Consider the following 25,092-nt stretch of genomic DNA (forward strand, 5'->3'; position numbering starts at 1 on the left):
ATGTCTTTGTCTTTAAAGACTGGGTTGGATGGTTAAAGGTATTTAAAGCTGGAACAATCTATTAATGGAATTAAAAGCTTTATTTAAAAGTTAACACATACATAGATCGTATCAATCAAAATAAAGTGATGTGAGAAGAAACTAATTTATCATTGTTCAAAGGAGAAAATAGTAGATACTGTAGTATGATAGAAGGGCCAAAATAGTAAACCAAAGGAAATTCTGCATTCCGGGAGGAATCAGAGATTACTGCCACCAACTCTTCTGGAAGATGAAGGAGTGCACTATTTAACTCACTTTACTATAGAAGATGTCTTAGGAAAAACAGTGGAATATTTTAAATTACTGGTTGCAGCTGCAGTTCCAAATGCAGTCTCTCTATAGAGCAAATCAATATAGACCCTAGAACTTGGTATGCAGGTATAAATTTGGCAATGTTATTTTCTCTATCCCAATAATGAAAGAACACTGGAAGCAGTTTGCTTTCACCTGCCAAGGAGAACAGTATTCCTTCAGTGTCTTGTCTTGGGTATGTGACAACTCTGATTCGCTGTCACAAGTATACAAAAACTTCCACCATCTCACCATCCCACAGATGCCATTCTGGTCCATACATTGATGACATCATGCTGACAGGAAGATAAGCGAGCAGGATACCCATGTTTTCTCCATTGATAGGGAAGCCAGGCCTGGTAGGGTGAGGAAAACACTCTTAGAAAGAAGGATTTCCCTTATAGTTGTAAATGTCTTTACATGAAGAAAACTCCTACTTGGTTTTCAGAGCTTCTCTGAATGCCTGCTGTTTCTTAAAATTAACCAGCCTAAAATAACATCCCAAGGAAGTACATTTGGGGGTGGCAAACTCTGCTACCCTTCAGCAGCAAGAACCATTCAAATTCAATTTGACACAGAACTCAAAACAGTTCTGCAACATTGCAATATTAATGAATATTAATAAATCAATAAGTATAATGCATAATTATTAAGTTAGTAACATGTATATTAACCAGTTAATTAAACTTATTTTGGATATTCCTCTAATAAGCAAGTTTCTTTACCTCTCTAAGCCTAGCTTTCCTTATCTGTAAAAAAGTAAAGGTAATAATGGAAGGTATCTAAGAGTTGTTGGGAGGATTAAATGGGATGATGCGCCTGGCTATAGTGAACACCCTTTTCAGATAAACAATTAGTAACTGCTATTACTGACATTTTCTAAAACCCGTATTTTTGGCATATGCAACACTCAAAAGAAGAAAATGAGCAGGGAGTTAGCACTAATTAGTTCTTCTGGATCATTCTGCTAATATTTAAATCTCCTACGAGGGCCCCCAGAGCGCCGCGCACACTTCGGAGGGGTCCCTTGTGCAGGACACCGGTTTGGGCGAGTTTTAGGCTGGGGCCTGAAAAGGCTCCCGTCCTCTCCCCGCAGAGTCGGTCACGTGGTCGTCCGGCCCAGGCGGCTCCTCTCCTCCCCTCCCCGCAGACCTTAGTCCCGACAGCGGGCGGAGGGACGCAAGCAACGCGCACGAGCTGCTACCCAACATCTCTCGGGGTTTAACCGCACGCGCGTCCCGCGGCCGCCGGGGGTGCTGGGAAGCCCAGCGGCGACGGTGTCGCAAAAGCGTCGCGAAGGCGCCCGTCCGCCCTTGGCGGCTCCAAGCCACCTGTATAAGAGCTTGCTGGGGTTTGGAAGCAAGTATGGAGCTGACCGAGGTTCTCCGAGGTTTTGGACACTCGAGGGAGAAGCGGCTCGTCGGTACCTCAGGGTGCTGAGCTCTCGCTGCCTGCGTCCCCTCAGCGCGGCCGCAGGGCCATGCTGGCTTCGCGCGTGGCGCGCGGCTCATGGGGGGCCCTGCGCGGCGCCGCATGGGCGCCGGGGGCGCGGCCGGGCAAGGGGAGCGCCCTCCGGGCCCTGCTGCCGTCCGCACCCGGCTGTCTGCGCTGCCTGGCGGAGCGCTGGTGGCTGCGCCCGGCCGCACTCGGCCTGCGGTTGCCCGGGGCATTCCCGCGGGGCCACTGCTCAGGTTCGGAGAAGGCGGCCCCCGGGCCCCCGGTCGGAGGGGGCGCCGCCGCGGAGGCCCGGGGCGGCCGATGGGGTCCGGCGAGCGCCGCCAGCCTGGTACGTACCGAAGAGGAGGGGCAACCGCTTCCCTCGGTCGGAGTCGCGCGCCCTGCTGGGGTCAGTCCTGGACGCGAATGACAAGCTCTGGCCGGCCGGGTTCCGGCCCTTCTTTTTCAGAACTTTTAAACCGTTTCCTGGAGCGAAGTTACGGGCAGGTTTTTCGTTTGGGATGAACTTGAGAGGTACCAGCAGGGTCCCCCGTCAGTCTCGGTGGTCAAGTTAGTATCCCCTCCCCCCTCCTATACGCGCCAGTTGCTGAACCCGCCTCTGGATGTTGCATTGGTAAAAATAGCCTTCACTTGTCTTATTAAAAGCCTATTTTTAATTTTCTGAAGGGAATCCCCGATGTTTAGGGCAAGTCTGTGAATCATCAGAAAGGTATACGGTACTTTTGGTTTGCTTGTGCAGGTTTGGTTAACTATTACTTGACCTCTGGCAACCTTACGTATTATAAGATGAAGGATAATTAAATAATTTAAATCGTAATTAAAATATCCTGTAACTTCTATGCAGGAAAAGAATGAAATCTCGAGGTAACGGAGGGAAATATTTGTCTACGTACCTGTTGAACTACTGCCCAAGCAGAAGACAGCAGAGCACGAATGTGGGAGAGCTTTTGATGTCATGTTAGCAAGATTCATGCAATTATTACATCTTCATTGTTAGGTCTTCAGTGGGCTCCTGTGCTGCTTTCATCTGTTGTGCAGCATGGGTTGAGGTGGCCACATCCTGGCGACTCCACAAATTGCTAAAGCATGTCAGGGTCTGAATGCTGGCTGCTTTGAGGTTGCCATATGCTGGCTGAAGTCCTTCCCAGAACGGCAGTAGTTGGTCGAGTATGCCACAGGTTATCTGGTTGGGTGATCTGAGATTAGCTCTCTTATTTTTAATTTTGAAACTTAACAAATTTAATGATTAGGGAGGCACTATTTAAACTGAAATCGTTTGTATGGAGTTTAAAAGGAACCCCTTTCACTGTCCCAGCAACATTCAGTCTGGTTGATTCACCAAATGGCTGTTTGCAACTTTGTCTTTAATTTTGTCCCATGGATATCTCTGAGATTAATGCTTGGCCTCTTTATTCTGACCGTTTGCTTTGTTGCTCCTTTTTCTCAATCAGGAACTTTCTTCCCCCCCCCCCCCCCCATGAGTTGCTGTAACATTGAATCAGTATTTGACTTAATTCTATACCACAATATGGTCAACATACTTACTTTTTTCTGTGGACTCTGAAACTCTGACTTTTGAACTTCAATTTGGAATATGTTCCAAGAATGTTTCTATTTAATTGTGTAATGTGGTCTACTTTCAATAAAAGGTCCCTGAGTAGAGGTTTGTATTGCTTCTTGTTTGGTGATTATTTCCTGGAGAATCTCAAGTTTTTCTGTAGCTTTCAATGACTGTATTTTGCCACCTGACCCCAGTAACCCCACTATCCCTCCAAGCTGAGGTGAACATTTCTTGCGGGGGGGGGGGGGGGGGGGGTCTTTTTAAAAACACAAACTTAGTATCTTTAGGAAACTCTCTTTTCTTAAAGGATTGTTGTGTTCAGGCAAATTGGTTACTGTTAAGAAAGAGGTTAACCAGGGTTAGTCTTGTGAGGAGATAGTCCTATGGGGTGGAATTGGCATCTTTCCCTTAGTGGAGAACAATCCAGGCTTTAGTTAAAGACATTTTCTGGTATTATTTCTATACCCTGTTGTGCAGGGTGTCTTAGCTCTGCTAGACTGAGGCTTTTTCAAAAGTTGAAATAACCTCTCATGAAATAGATTATGTTTGGCAAGGAAGTAATGTTCTTCAGAGAAGCGGCCAAGAAGCCCTTTTGTTAGTGCCAACTTCAAACAGCTTGGCTCCAAATGAAGTTTCAAGGAATCATAAAGCCTCCCACGGGGAGCTGTGAAAGCGCTCTTGGTTTCTAGTTTGAGATCTTAACATTTCCATGGCTATGTTGAACAGATTTACAAAATTTCTCGATTTCCTAAGGGTCTCAATCCCTATTCCTAGTACCATTTGCTGCAGCAGTTCGCCAGTTTAGTAGTGATGTTATGGAATTGAATGTTTTTTTCTCTTCATTTGTATTTCCACACACTGTGTATATAGCATTTAGTATTCTTTTGATGGGTATATGTAGAGGAGTGAGGGAGGTTATTTGCAATAAACATTTTTAAGCCAAAATGCCTGGGGTTAATAATGTGGCTTTTTTCTGACTTTTTAGGCTATCTACTTGAAGTATAAGATCTTGAAGTTTAATTTTTAAAAGCAGTGTTTTAAGTTTTGAATTCTAATGAAATCTAATAAAGACTTGATTTATATAGTTGATAATACATGTTTGTTCCTTCTCTCTTTAGGAAGAAAACCTATATATAGTAGACACTTTAGTCTATGTTTGGGTACATGATGCATCTTCGTTGTCTGTGTTACTTGACAGTTTTAGAGTGATATCTGTAAAAAGAACAGAATAGATTTAAAAACTCAATTTAAAGTACTAAATTTAAAGTTTATACATCTTCTAACCCTTAAATTGATAAAGTATTTGTCTAATGTATATGGTTATTTAAATAAGAATTTATAGTATTTAGATTTTGTTGTCTTTGTGTTTCAGTATGAAAACCCATGGACAATCCCAAATATGTTGTCAATGACGAGAATTGGCTTGGCCCCAGTTTTGGGCTATTTGATTATTGAAGAAGATTTTAATATTGCGCTAGGAGTTTTTGCTTTAGCTGGATTAACTGATTTGGTAAGTTGTAAAGGTACTCCATCTGTTTTGCTCTCCTTCGAAATCCCAGGGTTTTTACTGCACTGAATGAAATAGCACAGCCTTAGTTGGCTTTTCTTTAGAAGGAAATCCTCAAGATTAATTTCCCCTGGTATTTTACGCAAGAACTTGTCTTTAGCATCTCTGTGGGACTCTGATTCTTTATATGATCTAAGGAAGGTAATAGTAGAGGTTGTAGGAAGGAGAGGGAGCTTTTTACTTTGGTTTTTAACCTCTTCATCAAAGAAAAACCCTTAAAAAGTCTCAAAGAACCAAGTACTTGCGTTAGGGATAGAAATAAAGGTGAGACGCTATGAGACCATTATTCTATTTATTGTGATACGAATATTCAGATCTTCAACAACAGTTGGTTTTACTGGTGGAGAGGACCAGTGGGCCAGTTGTTGTACTCAGGGAGCTTGTAGAGCCCAGAGCTCTGCTCAGGTTTATGCTGGTGGGAGGCCATAGGCACCCCACAGATTTGATAGATTTGATCCTTGATCCCTGTTTCACACCCTGCTGACCACCCAGCAGTAGACCCTGCCCTGGGTGGGCATTAGGCCTCCTTTCTTCTACTCCCCCAGCAGATGGACAAAAGAGAGAAGAGCTCCTTGATACTACTGTGTCACTTGGCGGGGGCATTATTTGGGCTGTCTCAAATTAGAACTTGGAAAATAATTTTATAACAGAAGGCTACATTATGTGTTAAATTGGCTTTCGTGAACTAACAGCCATCATCATATATGACATTATTTGTGTTTATCACCTACCTTGTTTCATAAGGAATTTGAAATGGCTCATAAAACTACACGTCCTATAAAAATACAGTTGAGGGAAGTGGAGAAAAGTTAGAGGAAAAATTTTAAATTAGGGCAAAGTTAGCATGTAGAAATAGATAAAATAAATTGTACATGGCTGGTCTAGATGTCTTACCATGTGAGCACCCAGACAGGCAGTAATGATTTGGTCCTCTTCAAACTGACTTATGTTTGAAAAGCTTTGCTTTTAATTAATAAGTGAGAATAAAGCAAAACTAATTTTCTGTTAATAAAAGTGGTATAGCATCTTTCTTTGTAACATCAGCTGTTCTCTTTGAGGTTCATAGAAACAAAATTCCACCTGCCCAGTAGTACTGGTGAGCAGTATGGAATTAGCTGAAGATTTTTCAGGATAAATAGGGAGGGCATTTGCATTGTTATATGGCATTTCCAAATATGCATCAAAATAGTCTCTCAAAATAGCTGCCACCTCTGTTTTTCCAGAGTTTAGCTCCTGTTTGTCACAACATCTCCCCATTCTCACAATTTCTTACACCTGCTTTTATTTCTGAAGTTTGAAGCCCTGCACTCATGAGCATAGTCTCCAAGTCTGTCCAAGGATATTATAATGATAATGGAATTTTTGGTTTTTGTAACAGACAAGATCTTTTTCCGTTACTGGATTTTATTTTATTTTCATTTGCAGTTTTTTTTGTTGTTGTTTTTTTTTTAGCTTCCACATGAGATTGCAATATTCATTGAATGGCAGAGGCCTCGTTTACATTTTTCTAAATATATAAGGCAGTGAGTGTGGAAACCTAAACTAACTGGCATATTTCACATTTATTTCATGGAGGTTTTGATGCCTCTGGAATGGCAGATGACTGGACTCAAGGAAGGTTTAAGCAGGGGAATGACAAGGTCTAATTTATATTTTGTGTGGGAAATGGGTTATTGGCAGGTGAGAGGGGAAGCAGAGAAGCTGGTTAGGAGGCTCACAGTGATCTTAGGGTGGGGAGGTGGTAGTTTGGAGTTGCAGAGAAGTGAATGGGTTTGAGATCTATTTTGAAGATAGAGTTAATGTATTGATGAATTGGATAAGGGCTGAGAAAAAAGACAAGTATGACTGGTAGGCTGTTGCTTTTATTCTTTTCAACAAGCAGGTACATGGAGGTTAACATTTTCTGTGATTAGCAACACTTAGGGTAGGACAGTGTTTGTGGAAAAATGCCAAGAACTGTTATTATGCACGTCCACATAGAGCTATCAACTAGGTAGATGAATACAGAGAGTAGTTTGGAGTTGGAAGAAGTCGTGGTTATAGATAGATTTGAGAATTATCAGCATATACTGAGATGGTCAAGTCTGGCGAAGTCATCTAGGCTGTGATAAAAGCGAAGGGATCAGAGAAATGAACAGTGAGCAGTAGAGAAGGAACCAGTAAAGGACAAGGAGCTAGGAATGGCTGGTGAGAAAGGAAGAAAATTAGGCAGTAAGGTGTCACTGAAGTTAAGTGGGGAAAAAGTGCTTCCGTTTGTGTTGGTGTTAATGTCAAGTAAGCGAAACATGAAGAATTCATTGGTGACTTTTAGGGCCTCTAGATGGTAGGGGCAGTCAGTGGGTTGGTGAGCAAATGTGAGGTGGTAATGACAATAGATATTGCTTTGAGGAAGTTTTGTTTTATAGGGGAATAGAGAAATAGGGTCAAGGAAGAAGGGAAGTTTTAAAGATACATACAGAGTGCCCAAAAAATGTATACACGTTTTAAGGAAAACTATTAAAATTTTAAGACTCGGTAAGTACCAATAACAAAAGATGAATACAAGTCATGTCTGACTTCTGCAGTTACAAAAGGTGCTCAAAGTGGTTACCAACTGCGTCAGACACTTCTGATTATGGTGAACTACTGCTTGGGCAACGTTGACCAAAGTGTCTACTTGTATACATTTTTTTTTGCACTCCGGGTATATATACTGGGGGAAATTTTGTTGTTAATTAATTAAAAGAGCGGGTGGAAAGGAAGAGATTGGTGATGCAGAGGGAGTGGGGAAGGATGGGGGAACTCAGAAGGTAAGAGGGCCTGGAATCGGACGGCAGAGAGAACGAATGGCTGCCGATAGGTGGTAGATTGCAGGTGGGAATATGAGGGGCTCACAATCTGTTTTTACTTTTCAAGGAAATTATAGACATGGTCATGAGCTAGAGAGGCTTTGGGAGGGATGGAGTCAGTTTGAGGTAAGAGCAGGCAGGGTGAAAAGAGAAGGTAAACACAGCAGGTGTAGGGTTGCCAGACACCGTTGAGTGCCCACAGGAGATTTGTGGTCATGCATTTGAAGTGAAATCAATCAGCCCATTTATGTGTTTTTCTTGATCAGCTGCTTGGGTGCAGACCTGGCTGGAGTGTATGGATACTGGTGTGTAAGCAGAGTTGAAAGAGAGTAGAGTAGGATCTTACAGGCGTTTGCAGAGCAGTGATGATGACTTGGGAATCTAATGTAGATAGAGGAACAGTGAGGATGAGAGAGTGATGACCATGAAAAAATGGGAGGTTAAGTTCCCTCAGATCAAGAACAACTGAAAGCTGGATCTTCCAATGCCCTAATTCCTAGTTCTAGGCACTTTCTGGTAGACAGTGTTACATCGAGTTTACTAAAAAATAAAATAGATTCTCTCTGTGGTAGTAATAGCTAGTAACTGCTTTTTTGGAGGATTTGCTAAGTGTTGAGTGCTGACCAAGTATTAATCACATTATATGCTGAAAACAGCCAACCCTTTGAGGTAGGTAATACCATCTCTGTTTTACAGATGAGGAAACTGAGGCTTAGAGAGGCCAAATAATCTGCCCAAGGTCACACAGTAAGTGGGAGAGCCAGGAAAATTATATTCTGCAGCAAAGAGCAAGTTCTTAACCACTGTCCTGTGCTACTGCCGTCTCCTCTGACTCCTTGGAATACCTGAGATATGGAGGACTTATTTCTCCTGTGAGATGTGCCTGTTAAATTATGTCTGAGTTAATTTGATCTTTTCTCTTGGAAATAGGATGACAGAATTAAACATTTGTTTGAAGCTTAAAGTAAAATAAAATGAATAAAAGCCAGGTAGGAACTTGGAAAACCTGAAAATATCTGTCCTGTTTAGAGGGGATAGGCGATTCTTGGTTTCAGTCCATTATGTGGCGCCAAAATAGGCCTAGAGATCTGGATTTTTTTTAATTTTTTTTTTGTAGTAAGATTTTGAATATTCAAATATCGGCAACTAATTTATATTTTTAAAAGCTTTGGGCGGGTCATACAAAACCAGCCTGTAAGCCCCGTTTGGCCCACTGGCAACTATGTATGACCTTATTCTTGCAAGCAAATTAAATATAATTAAATGTAATTTGTTTGCAAGAATAGTGATTAAGTGATTTTCATACCAAAATGCTAAGTAGAGGGTTGAGTTTTTTATTCAAATACAGGTCATGCGAATGCAGCCAGATGTGGAATTAGCAGTGGCACTAAACAACAACAAAAAAAGAAGTTGAAAATAATAACAGTTAAAACTTGGGGAGTCATCATATTACATAAAAGTGTGTAGGAGTGAAAAAGCCTCACAGTTACGGGGTCGTCCTTTTAAGGAGAAGCAGCAGTTTGGACCAGTGAAAATTCAGCCCAAGGTTCAAGAAAGGGGGGCTCCTGGTCCATGCTCTGTCGGTCATGCCTTCTGTGAGTTTTATTTGGGTTTTTATGTCTGTGTCTGGGTTCATCCCACAAAGGGACATTATGAAAACATTGAGAAATACCAGAAGGCCTTGAAAAAGAAAAATACTGTAGAAACGTGAAATTATTTTCAGACCAGTTGGTAATTTAAAAGCTAAATGTAGACCAGTGAAAGAATGAGAAGGTTTGCTGGTAAGAAACAGAAGAGATTTTATTTACATTTTGTGAAAGTATAGTTGTTATTCTGTATCTCTTCAAGATATCTGCTCTGTACCTATTATGACATTTATTTTAAAAAAAACTTCTATTTTCAGTTGGATGGATTTATTGCTCGAAACTGGGCCAATCAAAAATCAGCTTTGGGAAGTGCTCTTGATCCACTTGCTGATAAAATACTTATCAGTATCTTATATGTTAGCTTGACCTATGCAGATCTTATTCCAGGTAAGAACGCCGTCATGCGTGCTTTTTAATAGCACCGGGAAGAATGATGTTAGTCAGCTGAGGATTTCTCTTTTTGTTCCAAAAATATATTTTTCAACTTTAAACTGTTTGCCTAATTTTAAACTATTGAACTGTTTGGCTTGTCAAGCTATTTGTTTTACTTTCACATTTATATCTTTGTTATACTAGTAGAATCTGTTGTTTGCGTAGTAAGATTGTTTATAATTACAATTTCACAGTGCCAATTCATATGAGTCTAGAATGTTTTGAAACTTGTATGTTTTTAGTGCCTAGCTTTTTGAAAGCAATTTAATGTTTTCCTACGTACAAATTAATCATAAATGAGAGCCCTGAAACCCAGATGTCTAAAATTTCACAGTATTATTACTTAGACACTATTATGCAATTTCAAATCATGCATATAGTTTGTACATTATATGAATACTCTTTCTAACAAAGTTTTATGATCTTTTGCTTTGTATTTTGCATGTACTTTGGCATGTATTATTGGCATTCGATAGGAAGAAATGTGATGGTGTTTCAGTGTAGTACAGTCTCCTCAACATAGACATTCTTTTTCTCTTCTGCCTTTAGGTATTTAAGTTCCCATGCCAAATTAAGAAATGAATTGGATTTATGTTTATATTTATGTGCTTTTTTGAAGTCAGAATTGTTGCATGTGTATGATTGGGGGTGTGGAAGGGGCAGGAGTAGTCTCATTCTAGTTAACATAAATAATTTGTAGTAAAGAATCTAAGGAGCATTCTGTTGACATTCGAAATTCAAATGATCTTGTGTATTTTGTGCCTCCCATTTTTCAGTTACTTTGTATTTTTTTTGTATCATTTTACAAAGATTAGCCAGGTATTTCCCTGTTAAACACACCATTGTTTCCAGGTTTGGGTATTATGGATGATGTTGCTGTGAGCTTTGCCTAAATTATTGGTGTAGGTTGTTTTCCAAGCTAAGACTTTCCTTCACTGTCATTCTGGAAATGTCCATTTTTCCTCTTCTGTGTTGAATCTGTTTTTCCAGGCTGCCATGGCTTCCTTATTAAGGCGCTCCTTTTGGCGGAGGGCAACCATCAGTTGTTTCCTGTGCAAAGACGCAGTGTGGCAGCCAAATTCTTATCAGCTCTAAAATGTCTTTCTTCTGGAGACATTTAAAATGTTTGTTGTTCTACTCTCCATACTTGACTGAGGTCTGAACTGGGCATAATTTTCAGTTGCAGGTTATTTTCACGCTGACTTTTGAAGACCCGTTTCTGTAGACTTACAGAGTTCATGCTGCTGTTGAGAAGTCTCATGCCATTCTGATAACCTTTTCCTTTATATATGGTTCTGTTTTGGATTAGAAAGCTTTTAAGATTCATTTTTTTACATTTTTCTAGTTGATGTTTTTTTAAACCATTATCTCTCTTAAACAATTATTGAACTGCTTCTGTAGGTACCCAATTATTCCAGCACTTTTTATTGAAAAGTGTATACTTTCTCCAGACTTACTTCAGTGTCCATGTATACATACATGGGTTCATTTCTGGATTGTCTAGGTTTTCCCCTATTGATTTTCTATCCTTGCACCAGTACCATTTTTAATTATTATTACTTTGCTAAAAGTATTGATATCTGATAGAGCAAGTCCTTCCACCTTTGGTATTCTTACCTTTTCCATTTATGTGTAAATTTTAGAATCAGCTTTTCAAGTTCCCCAGAAAATTCTTTGTGAATTTTAATTGGGGTTGTATTGAATTTATAGATCTATCTGGAAGAATTGATATCTTTACAATATTGAGTTTTCTGGTCTACAAACATTCTCAGTCTAATCCTACACAACTAGACTGAGAAACAATGGCTTGAACTGGAGTGTGGGGGGGAGGGGAAAGGGGGCGGGAGGGCAAGAGGAGGAGGGGGAAAACCCTACAGGAAATGTCATATGTATGTAATTCATTCCTTTCAAGATTGGGAATTAAGACACAGACACCACTCCTATTCAACATTGTACTGTGCAATAAGTAAGGGAGGTAAAAGGACTGGAAAAGAATACACTGTCATTGATAATACACAATACATAATTGAGGATACAGGAAATCCAAGAGACTTTATGTTTATATTAGAATAAGACTTTAGCGAGTTTTACCAGATACAAAAATCAACATTAGAAATAGAACTGGTTTTCATCTATCAATAAGCAGTTATTACAAAATGAAATATAAAAAAGCTACCATTTATAAAAGCATCAAGAACTACTAAGTACCTAAGAATAAATCTAAGAAAAAATTATTTATTACCTCTCTAGAGAAATTAAATTTTGTTTGACATTTTTAAAAGACCGAAATAGGGCAGATATATTATGTTTGTAGAAAAATGAAGGAAAAATCAAAATATTTTCAGAGATACAAAAACAGGAATGTACCACCAGTAGATGTGCATTAAAAGAATTTCTAAAGATATACTTTAAGCAAAAGAAAAATAATTAACAATGGAAGGTCTGAAATACATCAAACAATATAAACCAAAAAAAAAAAAAAAAGTAAATATAAAGATAAATCTTAACAAACACTGATTTTATAAACAGTATCATGTGGGTTTAAGAGATATATAAAATCAAAGTATAACAATAACCTAAGTTGAGAAAGAGTTCCAAATGGAGTTCATTGTAAGGCCCTTCCAGTGCCCAGACAAACAAATTAAAAGTTTATTTGAGGTCTTAAAGGATTTGAATCTAAAAGACAACGATTCAGTTAGCAACCCAAACTGCACTCTAAAAAGAGCAAAGAAAGGTAGGGTTTATAAAGGCAACACCACAAAATGTAGTTCCTTTATGCAAATGAAGGATTCTGTTTAGGTTAACAGAGATTGGTTAGTTCTAATATGCAAATAAGGGAGGGAAAAACTAGAAGGAAAGAAGTCAAGTCCATGTTTGTCCATGTAGCAATTGTTATTCCAGGATGTTTATAGCTTGGCCTTAAGCTGAGTTTAGCAACAGGCATAGCAACTTAATTAGTATCTCGGACAACTGAGGCACAAGGTGTGTATGGGCCACACTTCCCTAATAGCCTCCCATCTCTATTTTTGACTCTCGGCAATGTTTATTTCATTTGTTTCCATTATCATCACCATGTTAGATCCTCAGACCTCACTCATTTTAGAACTGAAAGTTTGTACCCTTTTCCACCCTTTCCCTATTTCTCCCACCCTCCAGTCTCTGGCAGCCACATTTTTACTGTTTCTATAAGTTCAAGTTTTTAATTTAGATTCCACTTATAAGTGATACCATGTAGTATGTATTTGTCTTTCTATCTGATTTTGCCTGTATTCTTGAAGGATATTTTTGCTGTGTATACAGTTCTGGGCTGGTGGTTATTTTCTTTCAGCACATTTAGCATATTATTCATTTGTCTTTTTATATCCATTGTTGGCAATAACACTGTTAATCCATGTCTTTTTTGAAGGAAATTTTTTGACTTTGATTGCTTTTAAAATCTCCTTTGTCTCTGGCTTTCCACAGTAATATTTCTGAGTATGAATTTCTATTTATCTTGCTTGAGACTTGGGCTGTTTTTAAATCTGTGGATTCTATTTTTTTCAAACTTACTAAATCATCTTTTATTTTTTTCAGTTTCCAGCTGAAGTCTTTTTTTCGTACCCCTTTCAACATAGTAACTTTAGTTCTCTTATAGACTTACAATTCTAAAATCTCATCTTTTGAGGGTCTCTTTCATTTGTCATTTGTATTAAGTTTATGGTATCTTCTGTTTTTGGTTATTTTTGACTGTTTATACATTGTATTAATCTTTGAAAAATAATTTGGAAGAATATTTTGATGTCTAGGATAATGGCATCACTCTCCATAGAAGATTTTTTTTGTTAATTTCTGCTAGGTGCTTAGGAATGCTAAGTGACGGGACCACCTAGACTGTCAGATTATGAGACATTCTTGTGAGGCCTCGTTTACTTAGTACCACTTCCTATCCCAAACCTGTGGGAATGAATAGTCATTCAGATCTCATCTCAAAGCTAGAGGATGGTTTATCCGAGCCCAACCTTGAAGGCTCTGGGCTCTGACTACTGTCTTCCAGACCCCATGAAACTATCACTGATTCCATTCAGAGGTGTGTGTGTGTACGTACTTCCTAGGTGTAGGGATAATGGCTTTGAGTGTCTAGGCTTATTTTTCTGAGTTCTCACTCTTTAATAGGTATTAGCCTGAAGCTTTCTTAGCATCTTGTAAGCTTTTTGCTTTCAAGCTTCTTTTTTTTTTTTTTAATGTTCTTCTTTAGTTGTCTTAGTAGGACGATTGTTCTGAATTATGTAGTCAGATATTAATGGAAGCTGAATGAACCCCAGGATGTTTTCATTATCCTTGTAGTTCTGAAATTATACAATAGTATATGCTCTAGATTCTACCTGAGTTTGGTGTGTCTTTCCTTGTACTGGGTACTAAGTAAGCCCCTTCCGTCTTAAAACTCATGCTCCAATTCTGAAAGTTGTATTATATTATGTCTTTAATAATTTTCTACCCTTCGTTTTCTTGATTCTCTTCTTTCTGGAATTCTTAATCAGAATTGAAGTTCTTGGATGGATTTTCTTTTTCTCTCCTATTTTATATATTTTTAACTCTTTATCCTCTTTCTAGGAGATTTCCTCAACTTAGTCATTTACCTCTTCTATTGACATTTTTATTGCTATCATTTTTAATTTCCAAGAGCTCTTGGTTCCATGTTTTTCTAAAAAATCATATATTTAAAAAAAAATTTATCGATGAGTATTGTCATTGAGGATATTTTCTACCTACCTATCTATCCTATCTGTTTATACAGTCACACGCCACGTAACAATGTTTCAGTCAACATTGCACTGCATGTGTTACGTGGTCCCATAAGATTATGATGGAGCTGAAAAATTGCTATTGCCTAGTGATAACGAAGCCATCGTAATGTCATAGGGCAACACACTATGCATGTGTTTGTGGTGATGCTGGTGTAAACAAATCTGCCAGTCATATAACAGTACAGCACATGCAGTTTTGTACAGTATATAATACTTGATAATAAGAGGCTGTGTTCCTCATTTATGTGTTTACTATTCTATACTTTTTATTGTCATTTTAGAGTATTCTCTTTCTACTTATTAAAAAGAAAAGTGTGCTGTAAAACAGTATGCTGTGTGACTCTGGCAGCAACCTCATACATCTTGTGTTTGCCACATCTCGATGGCATCATTTTCTCTTGTGTTTGATTTAACCTTGTGTTGTTCTGTATAGTATCATGCTGTAGAAGCTTGTAGCCTAGGAGCAATAGGCTATATCATACAGCCTAGGTGTGGAGTGGGCTCTCATCTAGGTTAGTGTAAGTCCACTCTGTGACGTTTGCACAACGGTATCGCCTAATGACACAGTTTTCAGAATGTAGCCCTATTGTTAAGTGGTGCATGACTGTATGTATTTATATTTTTAAGAGTTTTTTTTTCTTCTTTTTTTTTTCTTTTTTTACCTCTCTGTTGTATCTGGTTATTTCAAATTCCCCCCCCCCCCCTTTTTTTTTTCGGTTTTGATCTCTCTCTTATGATGGAGACTTTACTGAAATGTCTGATGATCCTTGGCTGCTTGCTTATATTTTAGTGAGGCATTAAATATTAATAGAGCTCTCTCTGTGCATTGGTGGAATTTGTTGGGTGGTGTGCTTCCCTCTAGGGTGAACAGGCAAGAACCAGGCATGGCTCTGAATTCTCAGTACTTTTAGGTCTATTCTGTAAATAAGAGCAATGTTTTGGGAGCTGAACTGTGGGAGGAAACTTGAGGTGTCTCAGTGTTCAGTATGTTGACGTTTACTTAATCCCATTGTACCCCAGTGAGCCCTATGTACAGCGATTAATATAAAGAAAAAGTGTTGGCAGACTTTTTCTGTAAAGAACCAAATGGTAAATGATTAAGGCTTTGTGGGCCATATGGTCTTTGTTACAACTATTTAACTTTAGTATTGTGGTGTGAAAACAGCCATAAAAAATACATAAGTGAATGAGTGTGGCAGTATTCCAATAAAACTTCGCTTATGGATGCTAGAAATTGAATTTCATATGATTTTCATGTATTATGAAATAGTACTCTTTGGGGCTTTTCCCCCAACCTGACAACCACTCCTAGCTGCAGGGAACCACAGAGACCTACCAGAATGATACTAGGGAGGGCTCTGGGGCCAGGGACCCAAGTACTCTCCTGTGGACTTTCTGGATCTCTGCTGTGAGACGGCCTGCTTGTGAGCAGTCCTGTGTGAAGGACTTACGTTTCAGCTCTTCCCACTCTGTTAAGGCAGTTATACTGATTACCTTAATGAAAACTTTGAAATTGGTCTCCACTCATTCTCTTTGTGACTTTGTATTCTTTCATCCCTTTACTGTCATTTTAGGCGGGTTCGAGGGCGGGGAGAAAGGCAGGCTTGTATACAATCTCATATTCTTACTTTTATACTGCTTTTTTCTAAAAGTTCATGCACCTTGATTAGAATAGCCTTGCTTTTTCAAGAATAAGACATTTGCTTTCTTCCTCAGCTAGGATAATAAATAATTGGGGTTTTTTTCTTGCTTTTTCTCTGGAAGGGAGAGAGAAAGGTAAAAAATTCTTTGATTTGTTACGTTTATAACAGTGTGTAGGATGTCAGTCCAAGTTAATTTTTACTTGCTTATGTGCATTTGTTTTGTCACATTTACCATATCGTATTTTCCTGGTTTATAATATAGCAAATTCTAATTGCTGGTTTAAATCACTGTCTAGAATCTGTAAAATTTATTATTTTCAATGCAATAGCCTGTGATATTGATAATGAGCACTTTTAATGTATGAAGATGAGTTGATGTTATTATTTCCTTTTAATAGCAATAAAATTTGCCCAAGATGCACCTCCTTGTCGCAGACATTAACTATATTTCAGACAGAGTTAGCAAGTCGGGAGGAAGACCTTAGAGCAATCCCTTGCAGATTTTACACCCTCCTGCCCACACTAACATACTATGGTGCTCTGATAGGCAGAATGAGGGCGCCCGTAGCCCTGGAAGCAAAGGGAAGGGAAGGCTGGGGGACAAAGCAGGAGCGCTTAGAAGATCCGACAGCCAGGGAACTGGATAAAAGTGCCCAGAGAAGCAAAGCAAGAGCCTGTAGATATACAGTCAGTTGCAGAGGCCTTAGGGAACGTCTGGTGCCACAGGGTTCCAGCCTGGGGTGCATCCAGCCCCCCAGGGAGCTTTAATCTGGAATGAAGCTCTAACCAGGTGATTCTACGATGGGAAGTCAGTTTGGGGAACCTTTGATTTTGTTAACAGCCCTTTCCACAACCAGACTGTTAGAGATGGTAAACTGAGTCCGGAGATGCTAATTGCTAGTCACACTGCTGGATTGGAGCCTAATGTACTGTCCTGAGCATAGGCTGTGAATTCCATAGACCTAAGTTCCATACCTGGCTGTACTCCTTACTTGTTGTTGACCTTGGTCAGGTTATATAATCTGCCTGAGGCTTGTTTTCCATATTGGGGACAAAATGGGGATAATGATGGTCCCTATATCATGGAGTTGATATGTAGATTGAAGGACTTGTATGTATGAAATGCTTAAAACAATGCCAGAGGCTCAATAAATGGTAATTTTGGTGGTAAATAGTTAGAACTAGAATCCTAGTCTTTGCAGTGGATTGAATCGTCTCATTTCCTCTTGTGCAGAGACCTCTTATTTAGGATTAAGCCATATTCTTTTTTTTTCTGGTGGTGATGAAATACATTAACAGGCACTTATTTTCTTCTAAAGTTACGGTTAGGAGATTTACTATATATAATTTGCATGAGTTTGCTGCATTTTAAAATCTGATTGTTGTTAGATTTTACCAGCTAGTAATTGCTATAGAAAAGTTTGTTTTACAGGCACAAAAATGCTTTTAAAAATCATGGGTGGCTGGCTTCTTATTTTGTTTGGCTCATATGGCTGTGTCTTCTGTGTGTTCCAGATGCCATGACTTGGGTGGATTAGCATTTTCTCTTTGGAATAATCTTGTCATCCAGGACTAGGGCGAGGATGAACACATGGCTATGATCAGCAGAGATTTAAATTTTAAGTCTATAATTAGTGAGATTTTTCTCAAGTTGCAGAATCAGTAGAATGTCAAACTAGAGAATATAGCCTCAAAAATAATTCACAAAAGAGCTGTTTGAAAGTACAGCATTTCCCCGAAAATAAGACCTAGCTGGACAATCAGCTTTAATCTGTCTTTTGGAGCAAAAATTAATATAAGACCCGGTATTCTATTCTATTCTATCCTATTCTACTCTACTCTTCTCTACTCTACTCTACTCTATTCTGTATTATGTCATACTATACTATGTTATTATACCTGGTCTTATATAAGACCGGGTATTGTATTGTATTACATAATATTATATTATATTAGACCTGGTCTTATATTAATTTTTTCTCCAAAAGATGCATTAGAGCTGATTGTCTGGCTAGGTCTTATTTTCAGGGAAACAGGTATTATGGAAGAGATGTGCATGATCCTTTTATTTTAGTAATTAAAATATTTTGAACTGAGTTTTAGCTTCAGGAGTTTTTTCCCCTTTTTAAAAAATTTTTTTTCTTATAAAAATGATACATGTTCATGGTTACAACTTTCTTTAGCGCAGAAGGGTGTAAAGTGAAACAGGTCCTTGCCCTCCCATCCAACAGAGGAGTAAGTAGGGATTCCTTGGGTATCCATCTAAAATAGCCTTCTGCTGGCTCTGGGGTCATGCTGTGGAGTCTTAAAAATGATGTGAAAACTATTGATAAATTGAATTCATGTTTAATTAGAATTCATTGAATGAATGGGGCTGGGAAAAAATAGCAATTGCCTGGGTAGGACCTGGCTAGACAAGAATACAAATATTTTATTTCTCCAAAAGTGGTATATAGCAAATTGTATTATTCATAAAATAGTCTAGAATGCAGAAGCAAGCAAAGGTCCTGAGACACCAGAATGGTTTGAGTCCCAACATCCTTCCCAACTTCTTTACCATCTCATTCCATGTAATTGCAATGAGCGAGCGTATTTATCTTTCTTCCAAACTCACAAAGCTGAGAAATAACAAAGGAGATAGTGGGACTGAGCAGAGCTGACACACTGCAGCTTAAAAACTGGTACAAGAGAAAGGAAAACAAAAAAGAGGCCCAGAAAATTAACATTCTGAAAGGCAGAGATAGATTTTAAAAGCCATTGTCCTTCATTTGTTTTGAGGGCCAGTTAAAGAACATAAAAAGTCAGTGACACACTGTAAGGACTGTAAACCATCAATAGGTGTTTATCACAGAATTTTTACTTATAAGAAATACCAGTTATGTAAGGCTGAATGAGGCTTCATTGTATGTGTAATGTCTTAGTAATTTTAAAAATCCCAATCAAAATTATTTTATGTTTGATTTTCAGTTCCACTTACTTATATGATAATTTCAAGAGATGTCATGTTGATTGCTGCTGTTTTTTATGTCAGATATCGAACTCTTCCAACACCGGTGAGTTTGTTACCAAAAAATATTCTTTTACTATTAGTTATTACCTAAGGCAAAAAAGGAGCACTTATATGCTGAGTTTCACTTTGTGGGAATAATTTATGGCAATTTTTTGATCCATTTACCAAGAATTTTTAAAAACATACTTTATCATCTTGCTATGGTAGTTGTTCAGTTAACACATAAATAAGGAGTTTTTTAAAAGTATGTTTTTGTTTTTAGTCAAAATCTTTTCAATTGATAGCACATAAAACCCAGACCAGCTAGCCCCACCCTTAGCAACAAGCTCTATTAAGAGCTTTTGCATAACCACACCTCCCTGTGCTATCTAAGTTAGACTCTACTTTGAATTATCTAGATTCTAGATAGACTGGTTTTTAAAAAATCACAGTCGTATGAACATGGAATGGATTGTATATTTGTTCTACAAATATTTGAGCACATAAGCATAGCATAATAACGTCATCTTTTGGTTTCCAAGCTGGTGAAAATATCAGTATTGTATTCATTTTGTTTTTTAGTCTTAAAAACATAGTGATAAGGGAGATTTATTGAGTTTATTTTGTAAAAAGATGTAGTCAGGCAGACTCTATGATGTTGTGTTGGAATTTTGTAGGAATTGGGAAATTTATAAATTTAAATTTATTTTCAGTAACCCGTGTATGATTTGTAAAGAATGTAGATACTGCTCATTTAGGATAATAAAAGAAGGTGCAGATAAAGGGCTTATCTAACATAAAAATAGGCATGTGGTAAGCACTCAGTAACTGTTACCTACATATAATAAGGAAATGTTTGTTTTAAAATTGAACAGTAAATTGAATAAACTCTTATCTCTTTTGTCGTCTGCCAGCGAACACTTTCTAAGTATTTCAATCCTTGCTACGCCACTGCTAGGTTAAAGCCCACTTTCATAAGCAAGGTAAGAGACACACAGCATCCTTTAAATTATTACCGGTGAATTTTTATTACAATGAATGTAAACCTCAGTATGGAGCAGCTGAAAACGAGACAAATTTAAATGCACTGACTATAGGGGATAGAGTGGGCCATTAACCCACTTCTTTTGTCCTGCAAGCTTTTTGGATCTTTAATATACTCATGGTGTTTTGTGATGGTGGTCTGAGAATGTAAGTCTTTGAATGAGGTGATAGGGCCACCATGTAGGGAAGGTGGAAGGAATGGGAAGTAATTGCATTTTGATTAAAACATGACAGATTATGAAGGGGCCATTATGGTTCACTACACCCCTCCTTTTGGTGAAAACACCATATAATAAATTAGGTCCTTTCATTTTTAAGATTGATTGTTACATGCAAAGGGATAGGAGAAAGTTTTATTTGCTAATAAATAATTGCTGCTCTTAGTTGTCCCTCCTGTTTTCCGAGACCTCTGTAGGGCAATAACTCTATGCCAGGCTTGGCACATAGAGCTTCTTAAGGCACGCTGGTTTTTCAACTGTGTAGCCTTGAAAAGTTTGCTCTAATCATTCTTCTGCACCATCCACTGTGGCAGAGGTTTAACAGGTTAGGGATGCTGATCATCTTTGGGACAGAGGGTGATGACTTTTATACCACAGATTTCCTGGCATGGACTTTTACCTACATTTATGGGGTTGGGTTATTTTGTTTGTTTGTTTGTTTTGTTTTTTGGATTCAACTTCACAGTTATATCAAGTGCAGCAATTTGAGTGTAGCACTACATTGAAAGTGGGTTAAAGAGGTGCAGGGACAAATGCCTCAAACCGTTGGTCTTGCAAGAAGTTCTGCATACAATTTTTATTATTTCTTTTTAAAACTAAGTGGAATCCTTGTAATTTGGCTGCAGAATGGTGGGATAGAACATATGTGCTTCTCTGGGCACATCACCCATTGATTCATACTTCACACACTTCCCCACAACACTTCTGATGAGTAGAGGGAGTCTCCAGTGTCTTTCTGGTTCTGTTTTCTTCCTCTTGTCCTCTGTGCTCTTTTAGAGTCGGGAAACCTACTCATTTCCTTCAGAGAGCCTTTCTCATAGAGCTGAATGTATTTCAGTTTTCTAACCTCAGGTTTGACATGTAGGCAAGTGAAAGCATTGAATGGGGTTCTGGAAAATCTGGGTTCTAGATTTGGATCTGTAACCTGTTATGACTACAAGCAAGTCATTTAACTCCTTACCTATTAACCTTAGTTATTTGCGTATTCACAGACAGAACTGTTTTAATGGGCAACTGAAAAAAAGGCAAAGAACATTGCAGCATTATTGAATTGCTATGGAAATTCAAGGTAGTGGTATTTTCTGACAGTTGCCATTCTCACTGTAAAGAGCAACTAACTGTGCAGACAGATGGACCACTTAGTGAAGTTCACTCTTTGGTGTGAATGCCAGCTTCTTTGGCAGGGATATTAGAACATCAGGCATGCCGAGGGTCCATCGTGTTACACTGTGGTGGGCAATGCCTTAGTCTCGTGAGCTGAAAACACGATCTGGTTGGCACTGTTCATTTATGACTCCTTTTCTGTAGGTAAACACAGCAGTCCAGTTAATCTTGGTGGCAGCTTCTTTGGCAGCTCCGGTTTTCAATTATGCTGACAGCATCTATCTTCAAATACTGTGGTAAGCTAAATTTAGAATCACTCTGCGTGAATGTCAACAAACTCTTTTACTGTGGCAGCCCTAGAATTATTTTATTCTTACAGTGTTTGTTGAGCACCAACTGGGTAAAACTCTGGGGTATATTTTATGTTTGATACCATTCTTAAGAAGCTTACTGTCAACTATGGGATGTAGGAGTTATAGGAGCTTTCAAACAAGTTAAAAGGGATGAGCAGTACGGATAGTGTGTTGGGTTGTGGAGGAAGGACAGAGTTCTAGTCAGGAAGAAGAGGGAAAGCTTCAGGGAGGAAGTAGCATTTGAGCCCTGAGGTCTAGGTGAATTTTCTACAGGGAGAGACTGAGGAGAGCTCATTCAGTTGAAGGACAGACCCTGAGCAAAGTCAGAGGTGTAGGAGGTGGGCAACGGAAGGTGCAGCCAGGCTAGTGAAAGGGGCACAGTGGGAGGGGAACTTGGGGAGAGGAATTTGAATTTTATTTTACTGTGCTTATTTATAGCCTTGAAAATGTGTCACATCCAAATTCCCAGAATCCAATGTGTCACACTGGTATTGAAGCACTGTATTTTAGTATGCTTTTAACTCCATACTTAAAGCCTTCATGCTTGATGCAGTCTGAGCCAGAAAATGGTTGGTTAAGTAGTCAGTGAAGCTAAAGAAGCTTTAAAAAATCATACACAAACTAAACATTTTCTAAAATACATGTAAGTGTACATTTATTCTGGTTCATCCTACATCTTCTGATATAGGACCAACGCCCTTTCTTTAAATATAGGTCCATCAAGGGGAGCTTTTTTTCCTTTAATAAACTACATCCATAATACAACCTCTCAGATTTTCATTTTCTGCTTCTTTTAAAGTGATATAAGAATTTAAGACATTACAAAGCAATCTTGAGTATAGAAACTTTCTAGGTTGTTTCTTTGTTTTGTTTTGTTTTTTTACCATTTTCTCCAGTATTTTAACAATCATATTGCCTGCTTATTTTGACAGTAGTTTTTAGCAACTGGCCTTGTTGTCAAGTTTTTCCAGAGTCTCCAAACTAGACCTCAGAAATAGCAACTTTTCCTACTCGTATGTTTCATTGGTTTATGTGTGAATTTACGATATTAAACTGGCACGAACCACCTTAGGATCAAATGAAAGTAGAGTCCTGATGGGCCTGCACCTCACCGGGTGGAGGCAGAACTGGCGGCGCGCTGAAGTGTAGCCAGGGAGCTGCGAGCATTCAGCGCGCTCTGAGCATCACTGATGTCATGTCACAGCGAATCTGGTTAGTCTGGTAATTCACTTAAGGAAAAATCAATAAAGAAAGGGGAAACTTACTTTAAATGACTCAGAATTTCAGGAAATAGAGTCTAATGCTAATAATAAAGTCTAAGCAGCATGGAGCAGTGGAAAAGGGTGCATGGTGCTAGAGTTGAAGCCAAGCCAGGCTCAGACAAGGTTCTGTGGCCCTGAGCAAGTTCTCTGGGGCTCCGTTTCCTCTAGAAGATGAGGTGGTGAAAGTGAAATGAGAATATAAGACAGAGTAATGTCTGGGTAAAAATGACGGTTGCTAGTATTTTTTCAGGCTCATTAACTACAGGGTTTGACATTAGTAATTCAAATGAAGTTTTAAAAGTAGTGTATTTATATTCTTTTTAAAAAAATTAGTTTCAGGTATGCAAGACAATGTAATAGACATTTATACCCCTCACAAAGTGATAACCCCTGCCCCCCCAGTCTCCTATGCCTCTGACATCATGTATAGCTGTTATAATTCCACAGTGTAAATTCTTGCAGTTAAAAAAAAAATTTACACCACACAGCCTTTTTCACTTTTTAAGTAACTCTTTTAAATGTATTCTTTATGAGTCTCACAGTTACTGAGTTTTAGACTTGACAACTAAATTTTCTTTCTTTCCGTTAAAGGTGTTTCACAGCTTTCACCACAGCTGCGTCAGCGTACAGTTACTACCATTACGGCCGGAAAACTATTCAGGTGATAAAAGGCAGATGAAGGTCATCCATCATCGTGAGCAAGGAAACAGTATACATTACCGGCATCAGGGCCAGTGGAAATCTACAGGAGTTTCCCTGTTTTGGTGTTCAGCTTGTAAAAGGGCTTGTCAGAACAAACCATGTCATCCAAATTTAAGTAATGTGCATTGAAAATAAGTTTGATCATGAGCATATGCAGAATTTCCAGTGTATTTTTAAATGCAAATAAAACTATCATTTAGAATTATTTTTTTATCTTAGGTTTCTTAATTAACTTACAAGGAACCAGTTATTCCAATTATTGTCGGTCACTTTGTAATTTTTTTTTTTTTTTTTTTTTTTACTAGACCAGAGCATGGAAACTGGAGAATTGCCACTTATGTTTAATAGAATTTAGATTGCTCACAAAGCAATAGGGAGTTTCCTGGTTTTAAATATATATCCTATACAACTCAGCTACAGGTGTATGTTTAATTCGATTGATGTATATGTTAACAGTTCATATGGTTAATATTTGATCATTTTAGGATAATGACAAAAGTAGCTTAGTTGTAAATGAAATAAACTTGTAAAGAAATGATAAATGCCCTAGGTTTTGCAAATAGTAAGATCAAAATAGAAGGTATTGAAGTTCATATTCAGTAGTCTTCCAACCTCTCAGGTGCCTAATAGTTTTATGTATCAGGATAACAAGTAACAGAGGTAGTTGGACTATGAAAACATATCCATGAGCCTGCACCATCCAGGAGGCAGTGAACGGTATCATGCCTTCCCACTGTATTTCTAACAAAGCAATGTTTGTATAATATTGGAACCTGTACTTATATGTTACTGTAAATAATATGAAACTGTATATTTTTCAAAGGTTTTTTTAAACTTTGGGGAGTATTCTTTTGTTAAGATGTTAAAGAAATAAAGAAAAAAAACGGGGGAAAAAAGTGTACCTTCATTTTGGGTTGTTTGTATAACAATATGGTCCTCTTTTTTTTGTAAGTTTTCTAATTCATAAAGTCCATTCAGGTACATCACTTGCACTTACATTGGAAAAATCATTGGTTTGTGACCATCTGACTTAATAGCCGTGATTCTCACTACGCTGGCGTGTTTAGTTCAGGGAGAAGGAGAAGGAACACCGGGCTGGTACTGGTTGCTTCCTCTTATCAATGGAGGGCAATTGCTGCCCATTGTCCCAGGTCTACACACAGCCTGT

The 25,092-nt window shown here is 38.4% G+C and overlaps 1 protein-coding gene and 1 long non-coding RNA gene across 2 annotated transcripts; one reads left to right on the forward strand and one right to left on the reverse strand.

The window, feature by feature from the left end:
• Window positions 1-65: 65 nt before the first annotated feature.
• Window positions 66-2,302, reverse strand: LOC141568322 (uncharacterized). The gene is made up of 2 exons (XR_012491450.2): window positions 2,128-2,302; window positions 66-689 (listed from the first exon to the last, which is right to left on the reverse strand). It is a non-coding gene; the product is annotated as an uncharacterized LOC141568322 (long non-coding RNA).
• Window positions 1,510-24,831, forward strand: CRLS1 (cardiolipin synthase 1). Its single transcript, XM_074318300.2, has 7 exons — window positions 1,510-2,119; window positions 4,725-4,862; window positions 9,651-9,780; window positions 19,220-19,305; window positions 20,156-20,224; window positions 21,812-21,903; window positions 23,814-24,831. Exons 1-7 carry the CDS (start codon window positions 1,814-1,816, stop codon window positions 23,899-23,901), a joined length of 909 nt encoding a protein of 302 aa, XP_074174401.1. The 5' UTR covers window positions 1,510-1,813; the 3' UTR covers window positions 23,902-24,831.
• The last annotated feature ends 261 nt before the right edge of the window (window positions 24,832-25,092 follow it).

This window comes from Rhinolophus sinicus, chromosome 13 (genome assembly GCF_057876585.1).
Source record: "Rhinolophus sinicus isolate RSI-liver-muscle chromosome 13, RSI-T2T, whole genome shotgun sequence".
In the NCBI taxonomy this organism is placed as follows: domain Eukaryota; kingdom Metazoa; phylum Chordata; class Mammalia; order Chiroptera; family Rhinolophidae; genus Rhinolophus; species Rhinolophus sinicus.

Bases quoted from the DNA above. Each gene is read 5' to 3' on its own strand.
- CRLS1 (XM_074318300.2), top strand. From the start codon at position 1,814: ATGCTGGCTTCGCGCGTGGCGCGCGGCTCATGGGGGGCCCTGCGCGGC. The intron at 2,120-4,724 runs GTACGTACCGAA...TTTGTGTTTCAG, and splicing joins CGGCGAGCGCCGCCAGCCTG to TATGAAAACCCATGGACAAT. The intron at 4,863-9,650 runs GTAAGTTGTAAA...TTCTATTTTCAG, and splicing joins TAGCTGGATTAACTGATTTG to TTGGATGGATTTATTGCTCG.